Source organism: Terrapene carolina, unplaced genomic scaffold, assembly GCF_002925995.2.
Source record: "Terrapene carolina triunguis isolate 2854851 unplaced genomic scaffold, T_m_triunguis-2.0 Scaffold58, whole genome shotgun sequence".
NCBI classification, from domain to species: Eukaryota; Metazoa; Chordata; order Testudines; family Emydidae; genus Terrapene; species Terrapene triunguis.
The window spans coordinates 4,961,050-4,982,173 of NW_020664409.1; the positions used below are offsets into that span (position 1 = coordinate 4,961,050).

Genomic DNA, 21,124 nt, shown 5'->3' on the forward strand with positions numbered 1-21,124 from the left:
CTGAGGATCCCGGACACCCAGAGAGAACGCATGCTGCGGGAAAGCATGCAGAAACCGGGGCCGTATGCCGCCATGCTATGTCGGGCCATGATCCCGGAGTACTTGATTGTGGCGTGGAGGGGGCATGTCTGCTACCACGGAGGGCCCACTAAGATCGCCCTACCCCGGAACCTGATCAACAGGCTTGAGCTCTACCTCCACGAGACCTACGAGGAGTTCTCCTACGAGGATTTCTCGTCGATCCCCGGCCACATTGACCGGATTTTCGCGTAGGTGCACTGGGACTATGGAGTGGAGCGTCTTGGGCCTGGGAATCATGGAGTAACGGACATTGTGAAAATTTTTTAAAACACTTGGGACTAAATTGAGAAGAGCCTAAGACAGAGAAATCATGAAAACCCATTTGTTACCTTTGTAAATATTCCTGTTTTGTACCTGATTATTTTTTTACTAGTTTACAGAACTTTTATAAATGTACATTGTTAATAGTATAAATATTACCGTTCTGTTTTAAATAAATGTTTACATGTTTACAGCACTTACTGCTTGATCCTTCCCCTGATTCTGTGTCCGGGGTAAGGGATGGGGACGGTTGGTACGGGATCTCGGTAAGGGTGATGAAGAGCTCCTGGCTGTCGGGGAAATCAGCGGTGCCAGCGCTGTCGACTGCCTCGTCCTCCTCATCTCCTTCTTCATCTTCCCCGTCCGCTGTCATGTCCGACGAGGAACCGGCCGCGGACATGATCCCATCCTCGGAGTCCACGGTCAGGGGTGGGGTAGTGGTGGCGGCCGCTCCCAGGATGGAATGCAGTGCCTCGTAGAAACGGGATGTGTGGGGCTGGGATCCGGAGCGTCCGTTAGCCTCTTTGGTTTTTTGGTAGCCTTGTCTCAGCTCCTTGATTTTCACGCGGCACTGCGTTGCATCCCGGCTGTAGCCTCTCTCTGCCATGGCTTTGGAGATCTTCTCGTAGATCTTAGCATTCCTTCTTTTGGAGCGCAGCTCTGAAAGCACGGACTCATCGCCCCACACTGCGATGAGATCCAAGACTTCCCGATCAGTCCATGCTGGGGCCCTCTTTCTATTAGATTGCACGGCCATCTCTGCTGGAGAGCTCTGCATAGTTGCCACTGCTGCTGAGCTCCCCTCGATGTCCAAAGAGGAACTGAGATTCAAACTGCCCAGACAGGAAAATGAAAATGAATTCAAATTTTCCCGGGGGTGTGGCTGGTCAGAGCATCCGAGCTCTGACTGCAGTCCAGAGCGTCAACAGAGTGGTGCACTGTGGGATAGCTCCCGGAGCTATTACCGTCGATTTCCATCCACACCTAGCCTAATTCGATATGGCCATGTCGAATTTAGCGCTAATCCTCTCGTTGGGGAGGATTACAGAAATCGATTTAAAGAGAGCTTTATGTCGAACTAAATGGCTTCCTGGTGTGGACGGGTGCAGGGTTAATTCGATATAACGGCGCTAAAGTCGACATAAAAGCCTAGTGTAGACCAGGCCTAAGGCTTTGTCTACACCAGCTTTTGTCAGCAAAACTTTTGTCAGTCAGGGGTGTGAAAAAACACCCCCCTGACCAACATCAGTTCCGCCGACAAAAGTGCCAGTGTAGATAGGGCTATGTCGGTGGGAGACGCTCTCCTGACGACATAGCTACCGCTGCTCATTGGGGGTGGTTTAATTATGCCAGCAGTAGAGCTCTCTCCTGCCGGCTTAGAGCAGCTACACAGGAGACCTTACAGTGCAGTGGTACAGCTGTGCCGCTGTAAGGTCTGTAGACCTTACAGACATAGGTAGCTTTTTAGGCTTACTACAACATTCACTGCTTTGCACTGTCAGCTTTTGTTTTGAATCTTCTTCCTGTGTCACATTTGTCTTATCCCCTTCTTAAAATATTTTTAAAATGTTAAATACAGAAATGTCTTTTTTTTTTTTTTTTTTTAAATCCTTTCCTCTCCCAGAGATAATGTTTGGGCTCACTGCAGTAATGCCAGAATCTGGTAAAAGCAGAATCAGCTAGTGTTGTTTTCCTGTTCTGACAGTGAAAGGGGAGGAGCACTCACGGTTTTACTCCAGGTGAGGCCTGTGGTATGATGCTCTTTGATATAAGCTTGAAGCTCAGTCCAGATGTTCAAGTATGATTTCACCCAATCAACATGATGTAAGTCACTGTAAAGAAAAAAAAAAAGGAAATATTTCTATGTATGATTTATAGTGTTTAAATATAGATACTTGCTTCCCTGTATTTAAAGCGGACTAGATACTGCATCTGTCACTGGCCACAGACAATTAAGTTACAAGACTGCTGACAGACAGGCAGCCCAGCAAACGGTGAGGCCTAGCAGACTGAGATCCTTGCGGAGGAGAGATAAGGGAACAAGAGGGCTCCAGGACAGAATGCTTCCTGCCCAGGCTCAAAGTGAACCAGGGCAGTAATAAAGCAAGATGGGGCCCTGTGCCAGGAATTCAAACCTGGTTCCCCTCAGTGTTTTGATTTTTAGAAAATTAAAGATCAGCGTATTCTGTAAAGTGTCCTGGCTTCTGAGTCCAAAGGTAGCTTGTCACTCTCCTTTACGCCTCTCAACCCAGCATGTGCTCTGCTACCCTTTCCCCTTGGAACATTTTAACCAGCACCTTATAACTCTTAAACGCAACCAAAATATTAATCTCAAAAGAAAAGGAGGAGTTGTCATAAATGAAGGGTGGTCAGGAAGCAAAGGTTATGTGTATCTTTAGGCTAGATAATATGGTGTCACATCATAATTTCTGTTAGACTCATATTTATAAGCCAAGATTTTCAAAAATAGGTTAGGTTCCCAAATTATTATTTAGGCACCTAAATAAGTGGCCTAATTTTCCTAAACTCCAAGCACCCGGATGGCTATCATTGACTGCTATGGGACAATGAGTGGAAGTAAGAATATGCATGGGAGTAACTGTTTGTAGGATGGAGCCCTTAATGGTGAAAATCTAGTTAAAGATAATAACAGTGATCACTAAAAGCCTGATCCACGGCCTGCTGGAGTCAATGGAAAGATTCCCATTGATTCCATTGCTTGGCAGTGGGATCAGGTCTTAAAGTAAATGAAGCCTCAGAGGAAAATCTCCACACTTAAATCCTGTGTCTTGCTTGTTTATTTTTATATAACTTTTCCAGCTCCAATACTCAGAAATATCTTGGTGTGAAATACTAAACAAACTTCACCCCTAAAAATCATGCACATAGTTTAGTCCTTTTAAAAAGGTGCACTTTCCCCACTGGTGCTTATGCCCCTTCAAAAAGTACATTCTAAAATGGAGCAAAGAATTACCCAGAGTGGATAATTTGGGGCTCCAGCAGGCAATTCATAACTATAATTAAAAGAACTTTCACAAAAATTCAGATCTGCAGATTAATTTTTACTTGGGCAAAAGATTAAATTGTGAGCTGCTTTACCTCTGCTGACCAGTGTGGATGAAAATGTGTAGCAACAGACCTGATATAAGGACTTAAATCAGGTATGTTCTATAAAAGAACAAAAATGGGTTTTGAATCAGCCTAATTTGTCATGGAAGATGATGGCTAAGGGGAAAAAAAAAAAAAAACAAACAAATTTGCAGGTATTGTATTTTAGTAACAGTATGGTACTAACGGCTAAAAACTGACCCCTCTGCAAAGGCCAAGCGAATGGGATTTGTGCAAGAGTTCTCCAAAGGGGCTCAGAAAAGGAGTCATCCTCTCTCTATCTCAGGCCACAGAACACCAGTAGCACTGCACTGTATCTGCTGCTGCAACCACATGCCTCCCTGTGCCCACACCCTTAAGATCGCCATGCACTGGCGCAAAGAGAGCCCCTTTGGAAACACTGCATCAAGGGGCAGTAAAGTCTCAGTTGCATGGAGCTGGACTCCAGGTGATAGAGCCAAAGTGCAATTTTTCAAGCAGAAAAGCAAGATGGGCAGTCAGGGAATTCCATCTCTGCAGCAGTGTATCAGTCAGACAGGGTAGTGCTGTAGTTGCCTGTGTGGGGGGGGGGGGGGGGGGGGGGGGTAGTTTGTTGGGGGGGGGGGGGGGGGAGGGGGCGTAAGTTCATGTGTTGAATGCTTTTTAATTTTCAAAACACTTTCTTGTGATGTTTTTGCAAATAATACAGTACTCTCTAGCACCTCAGTAAAGCTAGTTCTAAACTATCCATAGAGAAAGTGTGGACATTAACACCAGGCAACATACCTGTTTTTGTAGTCCTTTAACACCCTGTTAGTATAAAAGGTAGCAGCATCATTCATCTCCTTGACATAAGGGCCTGGTTTAGGAGACTAAGAGAACAGCACCATCACCCAAGTATAGCAAGAAAAAAATAAAAGAAAAGAAGATTTAAAACATTAGTCAAAACTCCCCATCAGTATTTTAGACTAAGAGCTTGTCTTCACTACAGGGGAGATCAACGGGGCTGCAAGCGATGCAGCGGGGGATCAATTTAGTGGGTCTAGTGAAGACCCCCTAAATCGATGACAGAGCGCTCTTCAGTCGACTCCGGTACCCCAGCTCTCCAAGAAGAGTAAGGGAAGTCGACCGGAGAGCATCTCCCATCGACACAGTGCAGTGAACACACTGGGGTAAATCAACCTAAGCTACATTATTCACGTAGCTGGAATAGCGTAATTTAGGTCGACTTACTCCCCTAGTGTAGACAAGGCCTGAGTGTAGAGATAAGGAGATGGGAATGCAGAGTTAAATAATACTAGGGACTGCTCTGATTTGATTATTTGTTTATGGAGTTCCATTAAGAAGTGTGTTTAAAAATGCCCTAGTCTGTGTGTAACTCACCACTGTTATCCACCCAAGTGCAGGAATGCTTTCGCTGACAGCTGAGAGGTGGTTGAACATTTTACTTCCTCGGTTTCTCTCTCTGAAGGTCTGGATTTCCTGGATCTTGTCAGATATTGGTTTGAGCAGCACGGCCATCTCACTCTGCAGTAAAACATGAAATTATTGTTACCACTGGCAGACTGGAAGCACTCTGTGCTCAGTACTTCTCTGCGTAGTGCCATCAATTTAGGGAAGGAATAAAGGTCAATGTCTTGTATCACTTGTAAGCTCACCACACAACTTCATTTGCCCCACTCCAATTACAACAGCAAAACATCCACCCATTAAATACTGATGTGCATTGCAACGTAAATTACAGTCCGCACCGGCAGTTTCTGAGATATGTGCAACCTACATAGCAGGGCTGGCCAAACTGTGGCTTGCGAGCGGTTAAAGTGCGGCTCGCAAGCCCCCCACATCCTCCCCCATTCTCTGCCTACCAGACTGGGGGGGAGCTCAGGACCTCTGCCTTGCAGTGGGGTAGGGGCTTCTATCCAGCAGGGGGGGTGTCTTGGGGCTTCAGCCCCGTAGGGCGCACTTGCCGGGGCTCGGGGCTTCAGCAAGAGTGGGGCTGACACCCTGAGCCCTGGCTCCTGCCAAGTGTGCTCCAGCTCTCGAACTTTTGAAGATTTTTGTATGTGGCTCAGAGGGCCAGTAAGTTTGGCCACCCTGCTATATAGTTAAACAGGGACCTGTGCTTCCTGAGACCTGTGATGCTCCCCAAGGGTACCCAGGGTTGTGAGGCACCTCACCACTATCTGCCCTTAGCAGACACAGACAAGACTCCTTCACACTGTGGATCAGCTCCCTGAAACCAATGGCCTCTGGCAGTACAAGCACTGCCTTCCAGGCCTCTGTAGGCTTCACTCCCTCTGAGCAGGTTGGCACACACTAACGGCCAAGCTCTCTCTGAGCATTTTCTGTTTTGTCCAGCCCCATATCCATTAAACACCCAGAGAAATACCAGGACACAGAGAACACTCACACTCAGAAAACACACACCGAGAAAACAAACATACACATAAGCATACACCAGCTTGTAAGATTCAGCTCAGGACCAGCATTTGCTTAACACCAGCGCACTGAGATATATTTATAGTGAAAACAAGAATAAGTTTATTATCAAATAGTAGATATTCAGGAGATAGTGAGTAAGGATACTGGAGACATGGTTACATATGAAACAATATCATAACACACTTTCTAGAAACAGATTAACCTCCTGTCTAAAGATTTTCAGCATTTTCAACCAAGGCTGGCTGAGATCCCATTTTCATGAATATAAACACATTCATTTACTTCCCAGGTACAAGATGAAGAGGTTGTGATGTTGCACTCCATATGTTTTATGGAAATATGCTTATGAGTCTGAATATGATGTAACTGGAATATGCTTTATGCAAAAGGTCTCTTGTATGGTATCATTAGAAAGCTTGTAATCTACTGAGTGTGTTCATCCTATTTGTGTGCATGTATTATTTCTATGTCTGGAGTTAAGAGAATAAGATATAAACTTGTATTACTGATGTAAACATATTAAGTGGAGGCCATTAAGGGTGCTTCAGAATCAATGAACTGTGAATGGGTTTATTTACCTGCAAGCCTTCCTGTGTATGTGTGGGCCAGCCCGTGGGTAATGAAGAATGAGGTCTCACAGGGACATGAGACCATGTCACCTGATACTGAAATCCATCTTAAATCTTGTACTTTTCCATTTAGAAGGAGGGGTGGGGGCCAAGCACAGACAAAAAATCCCCACCTTGTGCCAAACCCATAAAAGGGGATGGAACAGAACAAAGGGGGCTGCCAGTCATGAGAGAGCCCCTGCTTACCACCTGAGATGTCTGCTGGAACTAACAAGGACTGTACCAGGGGAAAGGATTGGGTCCAGACTAAGAAGGAGTCTAGTCTGTGAAAGAAGCTTATTGGAACATCTCTGCGGGTGAGATATTACCTGTAATCAGTTTCTTAATGTATTAGGCTTAGACTTGCATGTTTTGCTTTATTTTGCTTGGTGACTTACTTTGTTCTGTCTGTTATTACTTGAAACCACTTAAATCCTACTTTTTATACTTAATAAAATCACTTTGGTTTATTAATAAACCCAGAGTAAGTGATTAATACCTGGGGGAGCAAACATCTGTGCATAGCTCTCTATCAGTGTAATAGAGGGCGGACAATTTATGAGTTTACCCTGTATAAGCTTTGTACAGAGTAAAATGGATTTATTTGGGGTTTGGATCCCATTGGGAATTGGGTGTCTGGGTGCTGGAGAGGTAACCTGCTGAGCTGGTTTTGGTTAAAGTCTGCAGCTTTGGGGGCATGGCCCAGACCCTGAGTCTGTGTTGCAGCAGGCTAGCGTGTCTGGCTCAACAAGGCAGGGTTCTGGAGTCTCAAGCTGGCAGGGAAAACGGGCTCAGAGGTAATTTCAGCACATCAGGTGACAGTCCCAAGGGGGCCTCTGTGGCTGAACCCTCACAGCGGTATCTTCTTTGTCTTTTAGATATACCCTGAAGTTCATGGTCTTTATTCACAGACAGGGTAACCTCCCACAGATTGTCTTTTTTCCTGTGTGCCCCTTCTGTTTGCTTCACATCTCTTCATTAATATTTGACTTCATATGTAAATGGGCAGCCATTGTGTTAGTTTACAATGCTTAATTTACATCCCGACAGAGAGAGAGACATATTTCTTACCTCCCGTTTGGAGGAAAACCTGTTTTTCACCTTTGTTGGTGACAAATATCTTGATACAGACTTAAACATATTTTCAGTGTGTATATATACATAACTTCTTCATACATTTCACTATGATAGTAATGACCAGTGTGACACTGACTTTAACATGAGACCTCACGTGACATTCTTTGGTGAACCAAAATGTACATACTAGAATCAGGATATGCCCATAACCTTATCAGCTGGCATTAAGTGATTCTTGGGTCACAGGACCCCACTCCTAAAATGACTCTACATCTTGGAGTTACTGTGACAGTTTTTCCATATGATATTCCAGAAACTTCTTTAGGACATTTGGAATGCCCTGGGTTTTCATTTTATCTATCAACATGAATTTTATGTCTGATTTTGTTTTTTAGAAGTACAAAATATTTGTTTTGATGTATTGCTATACCAAGTAGAATTTGCTCTGTGTTTACCAGCATCAAACACTCCAATAGAATGAGTACTCAGTGCGATGAACAGCGTTTACAATGAAGAGAAAAGCTGGACGAGCACAGACATCATTTAAGCTATTCTTTTATTCAGCGTGAATATTAATCATACTTGTCCAGTGTATCAGGTAAACTCATTCAGAACATTAAGTTGCTGGAAAATTTACCACATTCAGTAATATACACATGTTGCTGCAGAGTGAGAATCTATCCGCATCTTCTTGTCTGCAATATAAACTATCTTGCGACCCTAAAATATCTTGCCACAAAAGTGGCTCAGTTTTTGATTTTAAAGTTCAGTCACCTAACACATGCCACACACTGACATGTGACCGACTTGAGAGAGCACCATTCCTCAGTGCCCACGCTCTTTCCTCAAATATAACCGAGGGGAGAAGTTGGCCACTAGTATTTACGGACAAAGTTGTCTGAGAAAGATATTTCTTTTCACTTTTCCTAAGAGTGTAACTGTTTGACTGACTTAACTGTTTACTGGAGAAAATTCATTTTTCAGAATACTTTGAGGACCAGCATTACCATGCCACATTATTGTACAATTACCTGCCCAGTCAAGGTGCAGGTCCATTCTGTAGTAAGAAATTGGTATATCAGAGTGCTTAAGTACTACAGTGATGGATGCTATACAATTCCTAAAATAGGTAGGTAGTGTAACAGAGAGATTAATTAGCAGAAAGACTTTCCAGTCAGCAAAAAAAGATTGATTGTAAGTGGCTTCATTTGCAAAAGATGTATCCAAAAGTGGGATTAGTGGAAAAGGTGAAAGCTCCTAAATGGCCTCTTGAGAGCTACACGTTTTTCTTTTCCGTGTTGGGGGAGAGTTGTAACATAGAGAAGTTCAAATGTTCCCCAGATCAGCTGAGGAAAACCTTTACAGGATGACCTTCCTCCTCCCTTGCCATTAAAATATCTCATGACTTCTGATTGGGTAACAATAGCTCATGACTTCTGATGGCTGTAAAAAATAACACGCAGCAGTAAGCTTTGCTTGTTTATTTCCCTCCCCTTTAACATGTGTTTCAAGCCATTCCACATGACCTAAGCTTCTTAAAATATTCCCCCTACTTAAAATAAATGCGTCAAAGTTACCATAAGTCAACACGTGGTCAAAAGGCTTTCCCAGCAACAGGGGGAAAATCAGGGTTTCAAAAATTTTAAAGGAGTCAGTCTCAAACATTATTATTGTCACATTGAGAAAGACCAGTGCATCTGTAAAGTTGGTGATATCTGGCCTGCCTCCACAAAGGGAAAAAATATATTTACAATATAAATTGGACCAGAAAGGATTCTTGTTTATCTCTGGCTCCCCAACTACAAGTCATTAAGTCTAAAAAGACCCTGTGATCGCTTAAAAATTGGTTGTGTGACCATAATATCAAGTTTGGGAAAGTTCTTGTTTGTTTACAATTTTTATTTTTTCATACAACACTCAGGAATCTGAGTATAACAGTGGTTAGCAAAAATGAAATTAAAAAAATAAAGTATCTGCCCTGCTTTTATGGTGTGCCAATTTGCTCCTAGAGTCTAAGGAATGTTTACAGGCTCTAGCTCATCATGAACCTTCATGGCCCAGATCCAAACAACCCAAGAGAATGTCAGGAGTAGAACATGTAGCTCCAGAAAGGCCTTGCATATCGAGGCAGCATGGTCATGAGGATAGGGCACAGGACTGGTAGTTAGGAAACCTCAGTTCTCTTCCAGGCTCTGCCACTGACTTATTGTGTGACTTTTGGAAAGTCACTTCAGTTCTCTGTGCCTCAGTTCCCTATATGTAAAATGGGGCTAATGATACTTACCTTCATTTGTAAAATGCTTTGAGACCCAAGGATAAAAAGCCCTAAATAAGAGATAAATATTATTATTACTGGGGGCAGGGGACTCAGTCCTGCTTTCACTAAGGTCAACAGAAAAGCTCCCATGACTTCAGTAAAAGATTATGTCCATTCGTTTTACATGTGTTAGAGTATTTCTGTTGCTTTGAATGTAGGGAGATATATATTTTCTTTTACTTCACTACATATTAAATATTTCTAAAAATGTAGTCCATTTTACATTTTCTATTAAGTTATTTAAGCCCATCGTAGGGCTTTTAAAGATGAAATATTAAGTGCTAGAGAAACTGAAAGGAGCAGAATTTGGATTCATACAGCAGCTATATTCATCCTCAAAGTGTCTCAGAGCAGTCTACAAAATAATGAGTTACTGATAGCGTAGTGGCTATGGAAACAGATCAGCCACAGTAGGCTAGATCCTCAGCCCTGTTCCATCACTTTTGTGTTGCTCGTAAGGAATGATGCAGCTCTTAAGGAAGTGTGTGTGTGTGTGTGTGTGTGTGTGTGTGTGTGTGTGGCTTCTTGTTACTCATGCACCTGGGCAAGGGTCTGTCACAATCCAGCCCTAAGCATCCGAATGTCTTAAAATGAATTAAATGTACTATTAGACGAATGATATATAGTGCATTTGACTATATGGTGAGGGGGAATTAATTAATAAAAGACTCTTACTTCTGGCAGTAATAGCTCTTGATCTGGTTCTACAATAGGAGCAATATGGATCTGCTCAGGATTCTAAAAGAACCAGCTGATTTAATATTCATTGCAATAAAGTGAATCTCTATACTGTATCTGTAACAAAAAATCAATTCAAAGAGATTAATCTGACCAATTTAGTTGGAAAAAATCTTCAACATGTCTTCGGCATGTGCTACATTAAATTTCTTGTCATGTAAGACGGCACAGTTATTCAAGGTAATTTAGGACTCTTGGTAGATAAACACCAGATACATTCCTATTACAACATCATTTTACTGAAATTTTAAAAATGCAGAATAGTACAACTGAAAAATACCAAATATAATTCTTAGCTTCTCTCTTACCCTTCAGCCTTTATAATAATTAGTAATGCCAGACAAGAATCTCTTACCGTTATTAGTAAATCTAACCTAAACCAAACTAATCCATTCCATATAATTCTGCATTAAAAAACTAAATCAGAGTGATAAGGCTACTGAATTGGTTAGTGTAGCTGAAAACACTCCAAAGAAGTCACTGAACGCAAAACACTGGCTTCAGGGGTTTATTTTAACATACTCTGCCCCAGTCCTACAAAATTGCAGTGCACATCCATGATGCACTGTTTATTTCAGCAGACTTTGCTGAACAGGTCACTGCTCCTGGAAACATTTCACTTTATTCACGTGAGAAGTCCCATAGCTGCATTAGCTTGCAGGAATGGGACCTACATATATCAGTGTTGCCAACTCTGGTGACTTTAGCACAAGTCTCGCAATATTTGGTGGTTTTGTAAAGCTCCAGCCTCTGAATCAAGGTGATTATTTGAAAATTTCAGCTTTAATTTAAAAACAAAAGTAAGTTTCTACCTCCCTGCCCCCACCCCCGCAGTAGTTGTGGAACAAAGCTTGAAAATGTGAATCCTAAACCACAAGACAAATAAAAAGAAGCCAACGTATTATTTTTAGTCTCATGACTTTAAGCTATTGTCATAGTCTTTTGGGGCTTGACTCATTTTTTTAAAAAAATGCTTGGGGTTGGCAATACTTAGGGTATATCTACCCAGCAACTGGGAGGGTGTTCCCCAGCATGGATCGACAGACACATGCTAGCTCTGCTTGAGCTAGCACACTAAAAATAACCACGTAGCCAGGGGTAGCACAGGAGCGGCTCAGGCTAGCCACCCAACTACATACCTGTGGGGTTGGGTGTGATTGTATTCAGGCGGGAGTCTGAGCCACTGCCCGTGCTGCTAAGGGACACGGTTATTTTTTTAGCACACTAGCTCCAGCAGAGCTAGCATGTGTCTATATACCTGTGTTTGGAAGCACCCTCCAGCTGCTGTGTAGACATACCCTGAGTTCTCTCCAACCTTGTCCACACTGCAACAGTTAGCTTGAGTTAGTACATTCCAGTTACAGCATCCAGGTTACCTGACTTTGAGTGAGAGCAGAGTGGTCACTGCGAAACAGTGCTGGAGCTACACAGAGTGATTGGATTAGCATCTGATGAGTTGTAACCTGAGATGCTGCATCCTCACAGCTATCTGGTCATCCTAGATCCTTCCCATCTCAGATTCCAAGTTAGAATAATTCCCTGCACCTCCACCAAGCAGTACAGTATTTCTTTTACTGTGAATTGTGTATGGCCATAAGGTAGGCCAGAGTTAGTGATATCACCGTGTATTGAAGAATAAGGTATTGTAGTTTCTGTTATCGCTGATGAGATGAAACTCTGTTATGGATGGATAAAATCATCTAAGAGTTTCTGGCCTAACTACAGTGGCAGAGTTTGGGTACATTAACTGTGCTTTTCCATACTTTCAAATGTTTGTGTTTCTTTTAAAGGCAATCTGTAAAGAGCATTTTTTTTAATTGGACTTGGACCCTTCTTTTATTATGCATAAGGAAGACATGAAAGGTTGTTTTGTTTTTGACATTCAAGAATTTCAGCACTGTGATGGAATAATTTTTCTATTTTATTAACAATCTGAACTCAACTGAGGTGGTGCTTGTGTTAGGCTGGCCAACGATTTTCAGAGCTGAATCTAAATAGAACCCAAACAAGCTGCTAAACAGCCTTGAAACTCCAGGGCTTGCTGCTTGGGAAATATCTGGATCCCTTGAATGGTTACAATTTTCTGTTTGTTTATTTCCTAGCAAAAATGTATCCAGCTTTCAAAGGCAGCTGCCCGACTGTTCCTTTTGCACACTCCTCCTCCTCCATGGAACGAGATGATTCACCCCTCCTTGCACAAATGGGCTTTGTCTTGTGCGAGGTTTGAGTGGGAAGAAATTTCAGCCCCTCTGCATCTGCTACTTCAGCCTATGGGCCAGAATAGCATCCTCTGCCCCTGTGCAGTGGGGAGCAAGTAGGTTACTGCTAAATATGTGCAGCTGCAGCTTCAGTAGAACTTCCCCCACCCTGGGCCTATAGGCCCTCACCACACCAGCTTATTCAGAATCAGTACAGATCTGTCTTCAGAGATCACCCTGTGTGACCAATCCACTCAGGGAGGGCTGGAGCAATATTTCCACGCAGGGGGCCTTGTGCAGACCCTCCATACATAAGTGAATTTTCTGATTTTCTTAAATTAAATGTGTCTCCAACACAATTGTACATTTAGGGCTTGTTCCTGCATTCACAGAAGTCAATGGCGAAGCTCCGATTGACTTTAATAGCCTTAACAAGGTGCGACAAAAGTGTGGGGAAAAATTCCTGGCCTTACCAAGTCAGTTGTCTATTGACAGAAACATGTGATTCAGCAGTGACTTAAATGGCAATTGATGTATTTCTCTTAAAAACCTCAGCAATCCCAACCTAATAACTACTAGGTGTTCTGTCAAAACTGACAAATTACTATTTTAGTCACTTGTGGTTTTTATTTTTATGCATAAAATGTTAGGAAAGCAAACAGCCAGGAACATGAAAGATAAATAGCTTCTTAATCAGTGAAGAAACCTGGGGCTGGTGTAAACTTCAGTGGAGCTGTGCCAAGTTACACCAACAGAGAATCAGGCCCAATATATTTATCTTGGGAGCCTGGAGTCAGTCTGACAATTTTTATAATTAGAATTGCATGCTACTGCATACCGCGTTACCCTCTGCGGCCATTCTGGCCAGGCAGCGCACTGTATATCCAACAAAGAGACACTCCTACAGTCAAACTGTGCAGACCCATCTAGGTGTTCTGCTACACCAGGCAAACTGAACAGATTCCACTCCTAACTGTGGGCTGATATTCAGGCAAGAGCAGTTATCAAGCTTTTGATTTGCTCCTAATTTTTGCTGCTCGAGGTAATCCTGGGTTCTGTTTGTTACATGGTATGCCCTACGTTGTATGTTCTAACAATACACTGAAGCAAATTTCAGGACAGAGAATGGCTGTAGAAGGGCACGTGCACTAACTGAAAACACAGAAGTGCGCAGGAAGACTGAGCTGACTAGCTATATAAGCTGCTCAGGTTTTAAAAAGCAATCACATGCTGTAGTACCACTCCACCATGGGCATTCATGGACACTCCAGCTTTAAGCAGGGCCGGCTCTAACTTTTTTGCTGCCCCAAGCAGCAAAAAAAGGTGCCGCCCCGCCGTAACACCCCCCCCAGCACCGCCCCGCCCCGCCGACACCCCCCCCCCCCCCCCACCCCCCCGCCGCCGGCGCCCCCCCCCACCCCCCCCCCCCCCCCCGGCACGGAGCGCTGCCGAAACCCCTGCGGAGCGCCATGCTGCCAAACACCCCCGCGGAGCACCGCGCCACCGAACATCCCCGCCGAGTGCCATGCTGCTGAAAATCCCCCCTGTGCGGAGCGCCGCTGAACCCCTCCCCGCTGAGCTGCCGAACCCCTCCCCGTGGAGCACCGCGCCGCTGAACACCCCCCGCCGAGCGCTGTGCCGCCGGAACCCCCCCACCCACCGAGCTGCCCCCCGCCACCCTAAGATTGGCCGCCCCTTACCAGGTGCCGCCCCAAGCATGTGCTTGGTTGGCTGGTGCCTGGAGCCAGCCCTGGCTTTAAGAAGGACAATCATTCTTCTCTAAACACTGCCAGTCTGCCACTGTTAAAATCCACTAACCGGATTCATCCTGTGTTTATGATGGCAAAAACCCAAGTCCCCAGTCACTAGTGGTAGCAAATTTGCCAGAGGTGGAGATTGCAGCAGTGCCCAATCGCCACGTTGTCTCTCCTGCCAGAAGATGTAGTGGGGGTAAGTGCAGCCCAAAAGTGCTGGGAAGTGGGTGGACATGCTGGCCAAGGGAGTGAGCGACCTCAGTTTTGGGTGTGCAAAAAATGAAAAACATGGTCCCTAGTGGATTAGGGATTTTTACCAGAATGCTTACATCAAAATGGTTTCATGTAAGCTTATTTGGCTCAAGGGCCTGAGTATGAACATAGCTGCAGGGATTGAAAACTGGCTGAAGGACTATGGAGAAAGGATAAATCCTAAAAGGAAATGTTTCAGGCAGGTATCCAGTAAGGTGCTACAGGGATTATTAGTGTTGTGTCCAGAGGCATTTGGACTATTTCACTCATGATCCTCGAGAGGCAATGAATAGCATATCCGTTAAAATGGTAAGATGGTGCTCAGCTGCTACATGGATGTGTTAGGGGGTCAAAGATGGAAGAAGCTTCCCTCTTACTTGTGTCGGTCCCCTGCATGCGTACATGATGACAGTGCTCACACTGAGAAGTGCAAGGTCTGTGAGAGGCTAGTGCTGGTGGTGGTGTCTGCCCCTCAAAGGGGTGTGAAGAAGCAGGACTGTAGGCCCACCCCCCTTCTGCACTGGCCAGAAGAGCTGGTAGGGTACAGAGAATGGACTTCCTCAATGGCAGCACAACAATCACAGTCTTTCTGTACTCCCTGGAGCTCCAGGGAGTCATTATGCCTTCCCGAGGCTAAGTGCCCTGCCTGCAATGCAGGGCTGTATCTCAAACACCTCAAACCATCGAGTTGCAGAAGACATTAATTTGGGAGGTTGTGCAGACACCAATGAGGAAAGAGAAACCATACAAGGGGATCTAGAGAGGTTAGCTATGTGGGCAGGAAATAAAATGAGTCTGAAGCTGGTAAAGTGCATCTGGAGAAAAAAAGTGAGAAATATGCAATCAGTGGTGGGTAGCTACTTGGAAAACAATAATGCTTACCAAAAAACAACCAAGGATGGTGGTGGACAACTGGATGTAAATCTGCAATGCTGACCAAAAAAAGAGCCCATGCAGTTTTGGGCTGCATATAAAAAGGCATCATGTGAAGGAGCTGGGAACTGTATGCTGCCTGTGGACCCTCTTTATATGGCATTAATGAGACCACAGGCATCACGCAGTGCTAGGCTTATTCATACCTGAAACATGCTGACAATCAGGAAGGAATTCAGAGAACCGGGGGAGGGTGTGTGTGTGGGGGGGGGGGGGGGGGGCAGGGGGAGAAATAAGGGTCTAATGATACAAGGTACTGAGTGCCTCCTATTAGGTGCTCAGCACTCTCAACTCTCATTCACTTCAGCCTCCACACTTTTTATAAGATTGTGCCCTGAGGGTCTAGAAAGATTTAAGAAAGAAGAAAAAATAATTGGACCAAATTCTACTTCTAGTTACAAAGGTGCAACCTTGCTGAAGTCAACCAAATGAGTAAAACGACAGCATATCTTGATCTAAAATATTTAGTTTGGCTGAGCAATAACTGAAGAGGGAGGGATGTATTTAGAAAATAGGTGGTCCATGGGTAGTATATCTAGGAGCAATCAGTAATGGAATGACAATCAACAAAGAGAAATTCTACATAAGTAATAGGAAAAATCTCCTACTTGAGGCAGTAGTCTCCCATGGGACATAGTGGCCATCCTATCACTGGGGTCATTTTAAAATAAGTTAGTTCCCATGCTACTGCTTGGAGATCATAGAGGCCACCGAACAAGTTATATGCCTCCATAATGTTTTGTCCTGAGCCAAATCTGGCGGGTTACTGGATTAGATGCCTATGAGCAACAGGTTTCTGTTGATACTATCCAGCCATTGTGTTTTAGGTCTTCCGAGGGGTCTTTTCTATCCTGCTTTCATTTGATAAAATTGAAAATAATTCTCTCAGGGGAAGCTGGTGGACATTAGAAGCAAATGACCATACCACCTTAGAGAATGTTGGGTGACCGTCCAAGAGAGTGGGACCTGTTTAGTTGGAAGACAGGTTTCTTCAATTGACTTGAATTCGTACCATTTGATGTTTTCGAATGTTTCTGAGATGCTAGCTTCATCTGAATGGTGTTCAACTTCTTTTCAATCTGAACAAAATAGACTGGAGAAAAACGTAAGAATATGATGCTGCGAACAATCCTGCACTTGCAGGAACTAGCTGGCTGGAAACATTCATCTCTAATTTCTATAGACTAAATTTTGACGCATTTATTCAGTCTCTACTCAGGCATGACTTCCATTAAAGTCAGTGGGAATTTGCCTGGAGTAAAGGACCCTTTAAAACCTCAAATTTTGCTCCTACGATTCTACTCTAACATCCCTAGTTTTTGTGGGGTTTTGAGTACAGCTTACTGTGATTTATTTTTTTCTAGGTGAGCCCTTCCCATTCCCCACCCCCAAATAGGTTATAGCAGAGGTTCTCAAACTGTGGTCCGCGAACCACTAGTGGTCCACGAGCTCCATTCAGGTAGTCTGTGGATAGTTCCCTCTAAGGTACGTGCCAGGGTGGCAGCACATGAGAGAATGTAGGGACACCCACCTAATTAGTGGAGCCACGCAGGCCTGGCTCCACTAATTAGGTGCCTGGAGACCTCCCTCCTTCCCAGCCCCAGCTCAGGGGCTGCCGCAGCGGGGAAGAGAGGGCAGATCCATCACATTAGACTACTGATATTAAAATATGAGTTGTGTGCTTTTACTTGTAGAATAAAAAAAGTTAATAATTAAGTTATTTTTATATATAGCGCTTTTATCCAAAGTGCTTTACAATAGTTAGCTAACGGTACAAACAACATTTGGAAAGCTCATTAAGTGGTCCGCCGAGACCCTCAGCAATTTTCAAGTGGTCTACGAAAAAAAAAGTTTGAGAACTACTGGGTTATAGTATCTGCACATTAAAGGCAGGTATTTGAGCGGAATGTTTGTCTACAGAATGTTAATATCAGACCAGCTGGGGACTGGCAGACATATGAATTCAATCAGCACTTTTTGTGTGTGTGTGAGGAATTATATTCTAGCACCATTTATAGTCTGAACTGCATCTGTCATCTGAATCTAGTTGTGATAATCTCTTATGAACAGTTTCTTACATTTCTAGCTGTGCCTGTTTGTATGGACACTAAATTTTGAATGTAAAGGGCTTTACCTCAGAAGTGCTGTGGTGCAATTTTAAATGAATGGACTTAATGGCAAGTCCATTCATTACATCATGAAAAAAGCAGCCTCTGTCTCCCACAACATAACTGAGGAATAAACTTTAATATGAGAGGTTCCTGATAAAATGGGCTGCAACATCTCAGTCCAGTACTATCTGCAGCAATGCGTTAGACACAGATCTAAAGCTGATACTGCTTATACTTATAATAATCATGGGCAAATTTATCATATTAATGATCCCCTTTGTGGGAACAGTGGTACAAATAGAAGACCAAACTGACAAAGCAGTTTCTTAAGATATTTAAACTCTTGAAGTGAAAAGAAACAGTTACTGAAGAAGCAGTGGCATAAAATTTATCATTCATAGAATATTTACTGCTATGACTTTGAATGGTACCATTCTGGAACAAGAATGCATTTCTTGAAGATCACAAGTAAAAAATTATGTTGTTAAAAAGATAGTTACTCAAGGAAACAAATAACTTTAAATATGCCACAAAATAATATGCTGTTTGATTCAGAATTAGATTTGGAGTAGAATATGTGGAATAGGAAATTCAGTTCAAAACTGTTTCACAATGTTTTGTTATCTTAATTTTTTGAACAGCTCAGAAAACATATAAATCGAAGTACTCAAAATGCCTTTAAAATAATTTCTCACAGAACACAACACACGCCTCTTTTGCTCTCTTCACCCCCTTCCATTCCCATATATAATTAATTTATGGTAGACAGGTTTACATTTTATAACATTTTAAAATGTAGCATCAGAAAATTACTTCCAATAAGTGGATGAATGTAAGAATTATAGAATTAGTTTGTATCCAGCAGCCACTAGTTGGGAGACAAACATTAATATAAAATGATAGTTTTGTCATGTGATCTTTTCCACTGCACCTCCAAATATAGAACATGACCATAAAAAGTAAGGAGAACATACACTCTGCTAAGTAATTTATTGCAGTTGATGCAGGATTGGTATGCCATCTGGAACAGCTATTTTCACATATACAGATGATAAAGGCTGTGCACCACAACAAGCTCCGAGATGAAAAAATGTAGAAGCTAATATTAAGAAACAAATCTGAACAAAACCAAGCTAAATGAGTTTAACTATTAGAAGAGCATTTGATAGTAACACACTGACTACAGATATTAAAGAACTAAATTAATTAGTGACCTCAGCATTTGAATAAAAGGAGAAGAGAAAAAAATCCCAGCTTCTTCACATTATGTATTTCTATTTTCTGACCCTCAAAGTTATAATATTATCACCACAACAGGCACCTTTTTAATGCTGATTGCCTAATTCATTAGTTTCTTTAGCAAAGACAGCTGAGCTAATTTGTTTTTTCAGGGTTTTTTCTCTTTATTTTTTTTTTCTTAAAAAGTCATCATGTGCGACATCCCAACACCACAGGAACTCAGTAAATCCTCTCAGTCTCCACACCGCTGTCTCTGAATATCTACAAAGCTACTATGCCATAATTGCAACTCACTGGCTCATTCACAGCTTTACATTACTAAAGCAAACAGTCTAGACAGCTGAATGACAGAATTACTCGCTTTTCTCTTGCATTTACAGATACCCTGTTATCTTCATTTGCTTTTCTCTGCCCTGTGCATTCCGATACACTAATGATTAGCTTTCCTGTTTGGATTCCACACTGACTTTGTAGCTTTAAGCTATAAATACAAGCAGACCCAGATGACATCACATTGATATAGTCATGGGGGGTCTCCCCTTCCTTCCCTCTCTTGGGCTAACCTATGCTCACCAGTTTTCATATGTGGTGCAGAAAACGATCTGCAAACCCATTAATCTGTGTAGAATTAGTAACACTTTTTTTTCTACCACTGACATGTAGATGTGAAAAGACAGAGTAGTGCCTGGAATTGCATGGACTGCAATGGAAAATACTATTCAAGCTGCTGCCATGCAAACTACATTTTGCACAGAATAAGCAGCAGTCAGCAGTGTTCAGGTCTGCCCACAGGATAGCTGAGTATAAAGCTATGCAAAGAACTGGGTCTGAAAAAAAATCAGAATGAACAGCAATATCCTTTTTATGAAGGCACACCAAAATAAATGTGTATATCAGCAATGCTGTCTAATGCTCTTGATATTAAAACCAACAAATGCACTGGGCTTGGTCTCCCTCAAAAGTGATCAGAAAAAAACCCTTACTGATTTTTCAATACTTATGACATTTTTAACTTTCCAATGGTGTTCGCCTACTATGTGGACCTCCGTCTATAGCTATAACATTCCAGCCTTGACCATGTAAGTCCTAGTGTAGGTTTCAACAAGGTAAACAAAACTGTGTCACGCCAGCCAAAGTGCAAGTAAAATTATGCACCAAGTTGCCAAGTCTTGTGATTGTATTGCAAGTTCTGCAATATGTGGTGTGTTCCTTAAAGTCCCAGCTCCTGGAAAGCGGTGATTCACATGAGAATCTTAGGGTTTTTTTATTTGTTTGTTTTTTAATTGAAATTCTCAGCAACCATGAGGGCTAGAAAAAAGCCTGAAAATGTGACTCAGTTATGCTAAAAGCTCAGAAACAAGAAGACAAACAAAAAGAACCCCAAAATCCATTATTTTTTAAAGCCAATCATGAGCTTTTGGGTGGGCCTGACTCATCATTTTTCAGGTTAGCAATACTGCACGCCTAGTGCTTAACCTATTGTGACCCAGGAACCTCTTGACTGGCAATCAACCAATTGGCAGAGGGCAAAGGGGGTTCATAGAGTTTTACAGGGATCCCCTGAATCAGTTATATGGATAATAATGTGCCAAAGAATGTCATGTAAGGTCTCTACTGAAAGCCTGTCTCACACTGTTCATCACAATCACTGCAAAATATATTACAGATAATATGGAAGAGATAATGTGTGTGTATATATACTGAAAACTGCATTCTTAAGGTATGTAAGACAGGTCACCAGAAGGTGATAAACAGCTTCTGTTCAGACAAGGGATAGGAGACACTTATCTCCCTGGCTGACCATTGTGTATCAGGTGTCTTACAATGGAAGTTAGTTGTTAATGGACACCATTAATGACTGCTCCTTGGAGCAGCTAGTCCTGGAACCCACAAGGGGAGAGGCAATTCTTGATTTCGTCCTAAGTGGCGCACAGGATCTGGTCCAAGAGGTAAATATAGCTGAACCACTCAGGAATAGCAACCATAATGTAATTAAATTTAACATCCTTGTTAGGGTGACCAGATA

General features: G+C 42.8%; 1 protein-coding gene across 3 annotated transcripts in view; it reads right to left on the bottom strand.

Moving 5' to 3' along the window:
* The window catches only part of CAP2 (cyclase associated actin cytoskeleton regulatory protein 2), a 92,549-nt gene that overhangs the window by 28,389 nt on the left and 43,036 nt on the right, over positions 1-21,124 (bottom strand). For all 3 annotated transcript variants that reach the window (XM_026660272.2, XM_026660263.2, XM_026660281.2), the window contains exons 5-7: positions 4,813-4,956; positions 4,216-4,301; positions 2,069-2,174 (exon numbers count right to left, since the gene is read on the bottom strand). In XM_026660272.2, coding sequence (XP_026516057.1) covers positions 2,069-2,174; positions 4,216-4,301; positions 4,813-4,956 — 336 coding nt within the window. The remainder of the gene's footprint in view (positions 1-2,068; positions 2,175-4,215; positions 4,302-4,812; positions 4,957-21,124) is intronic.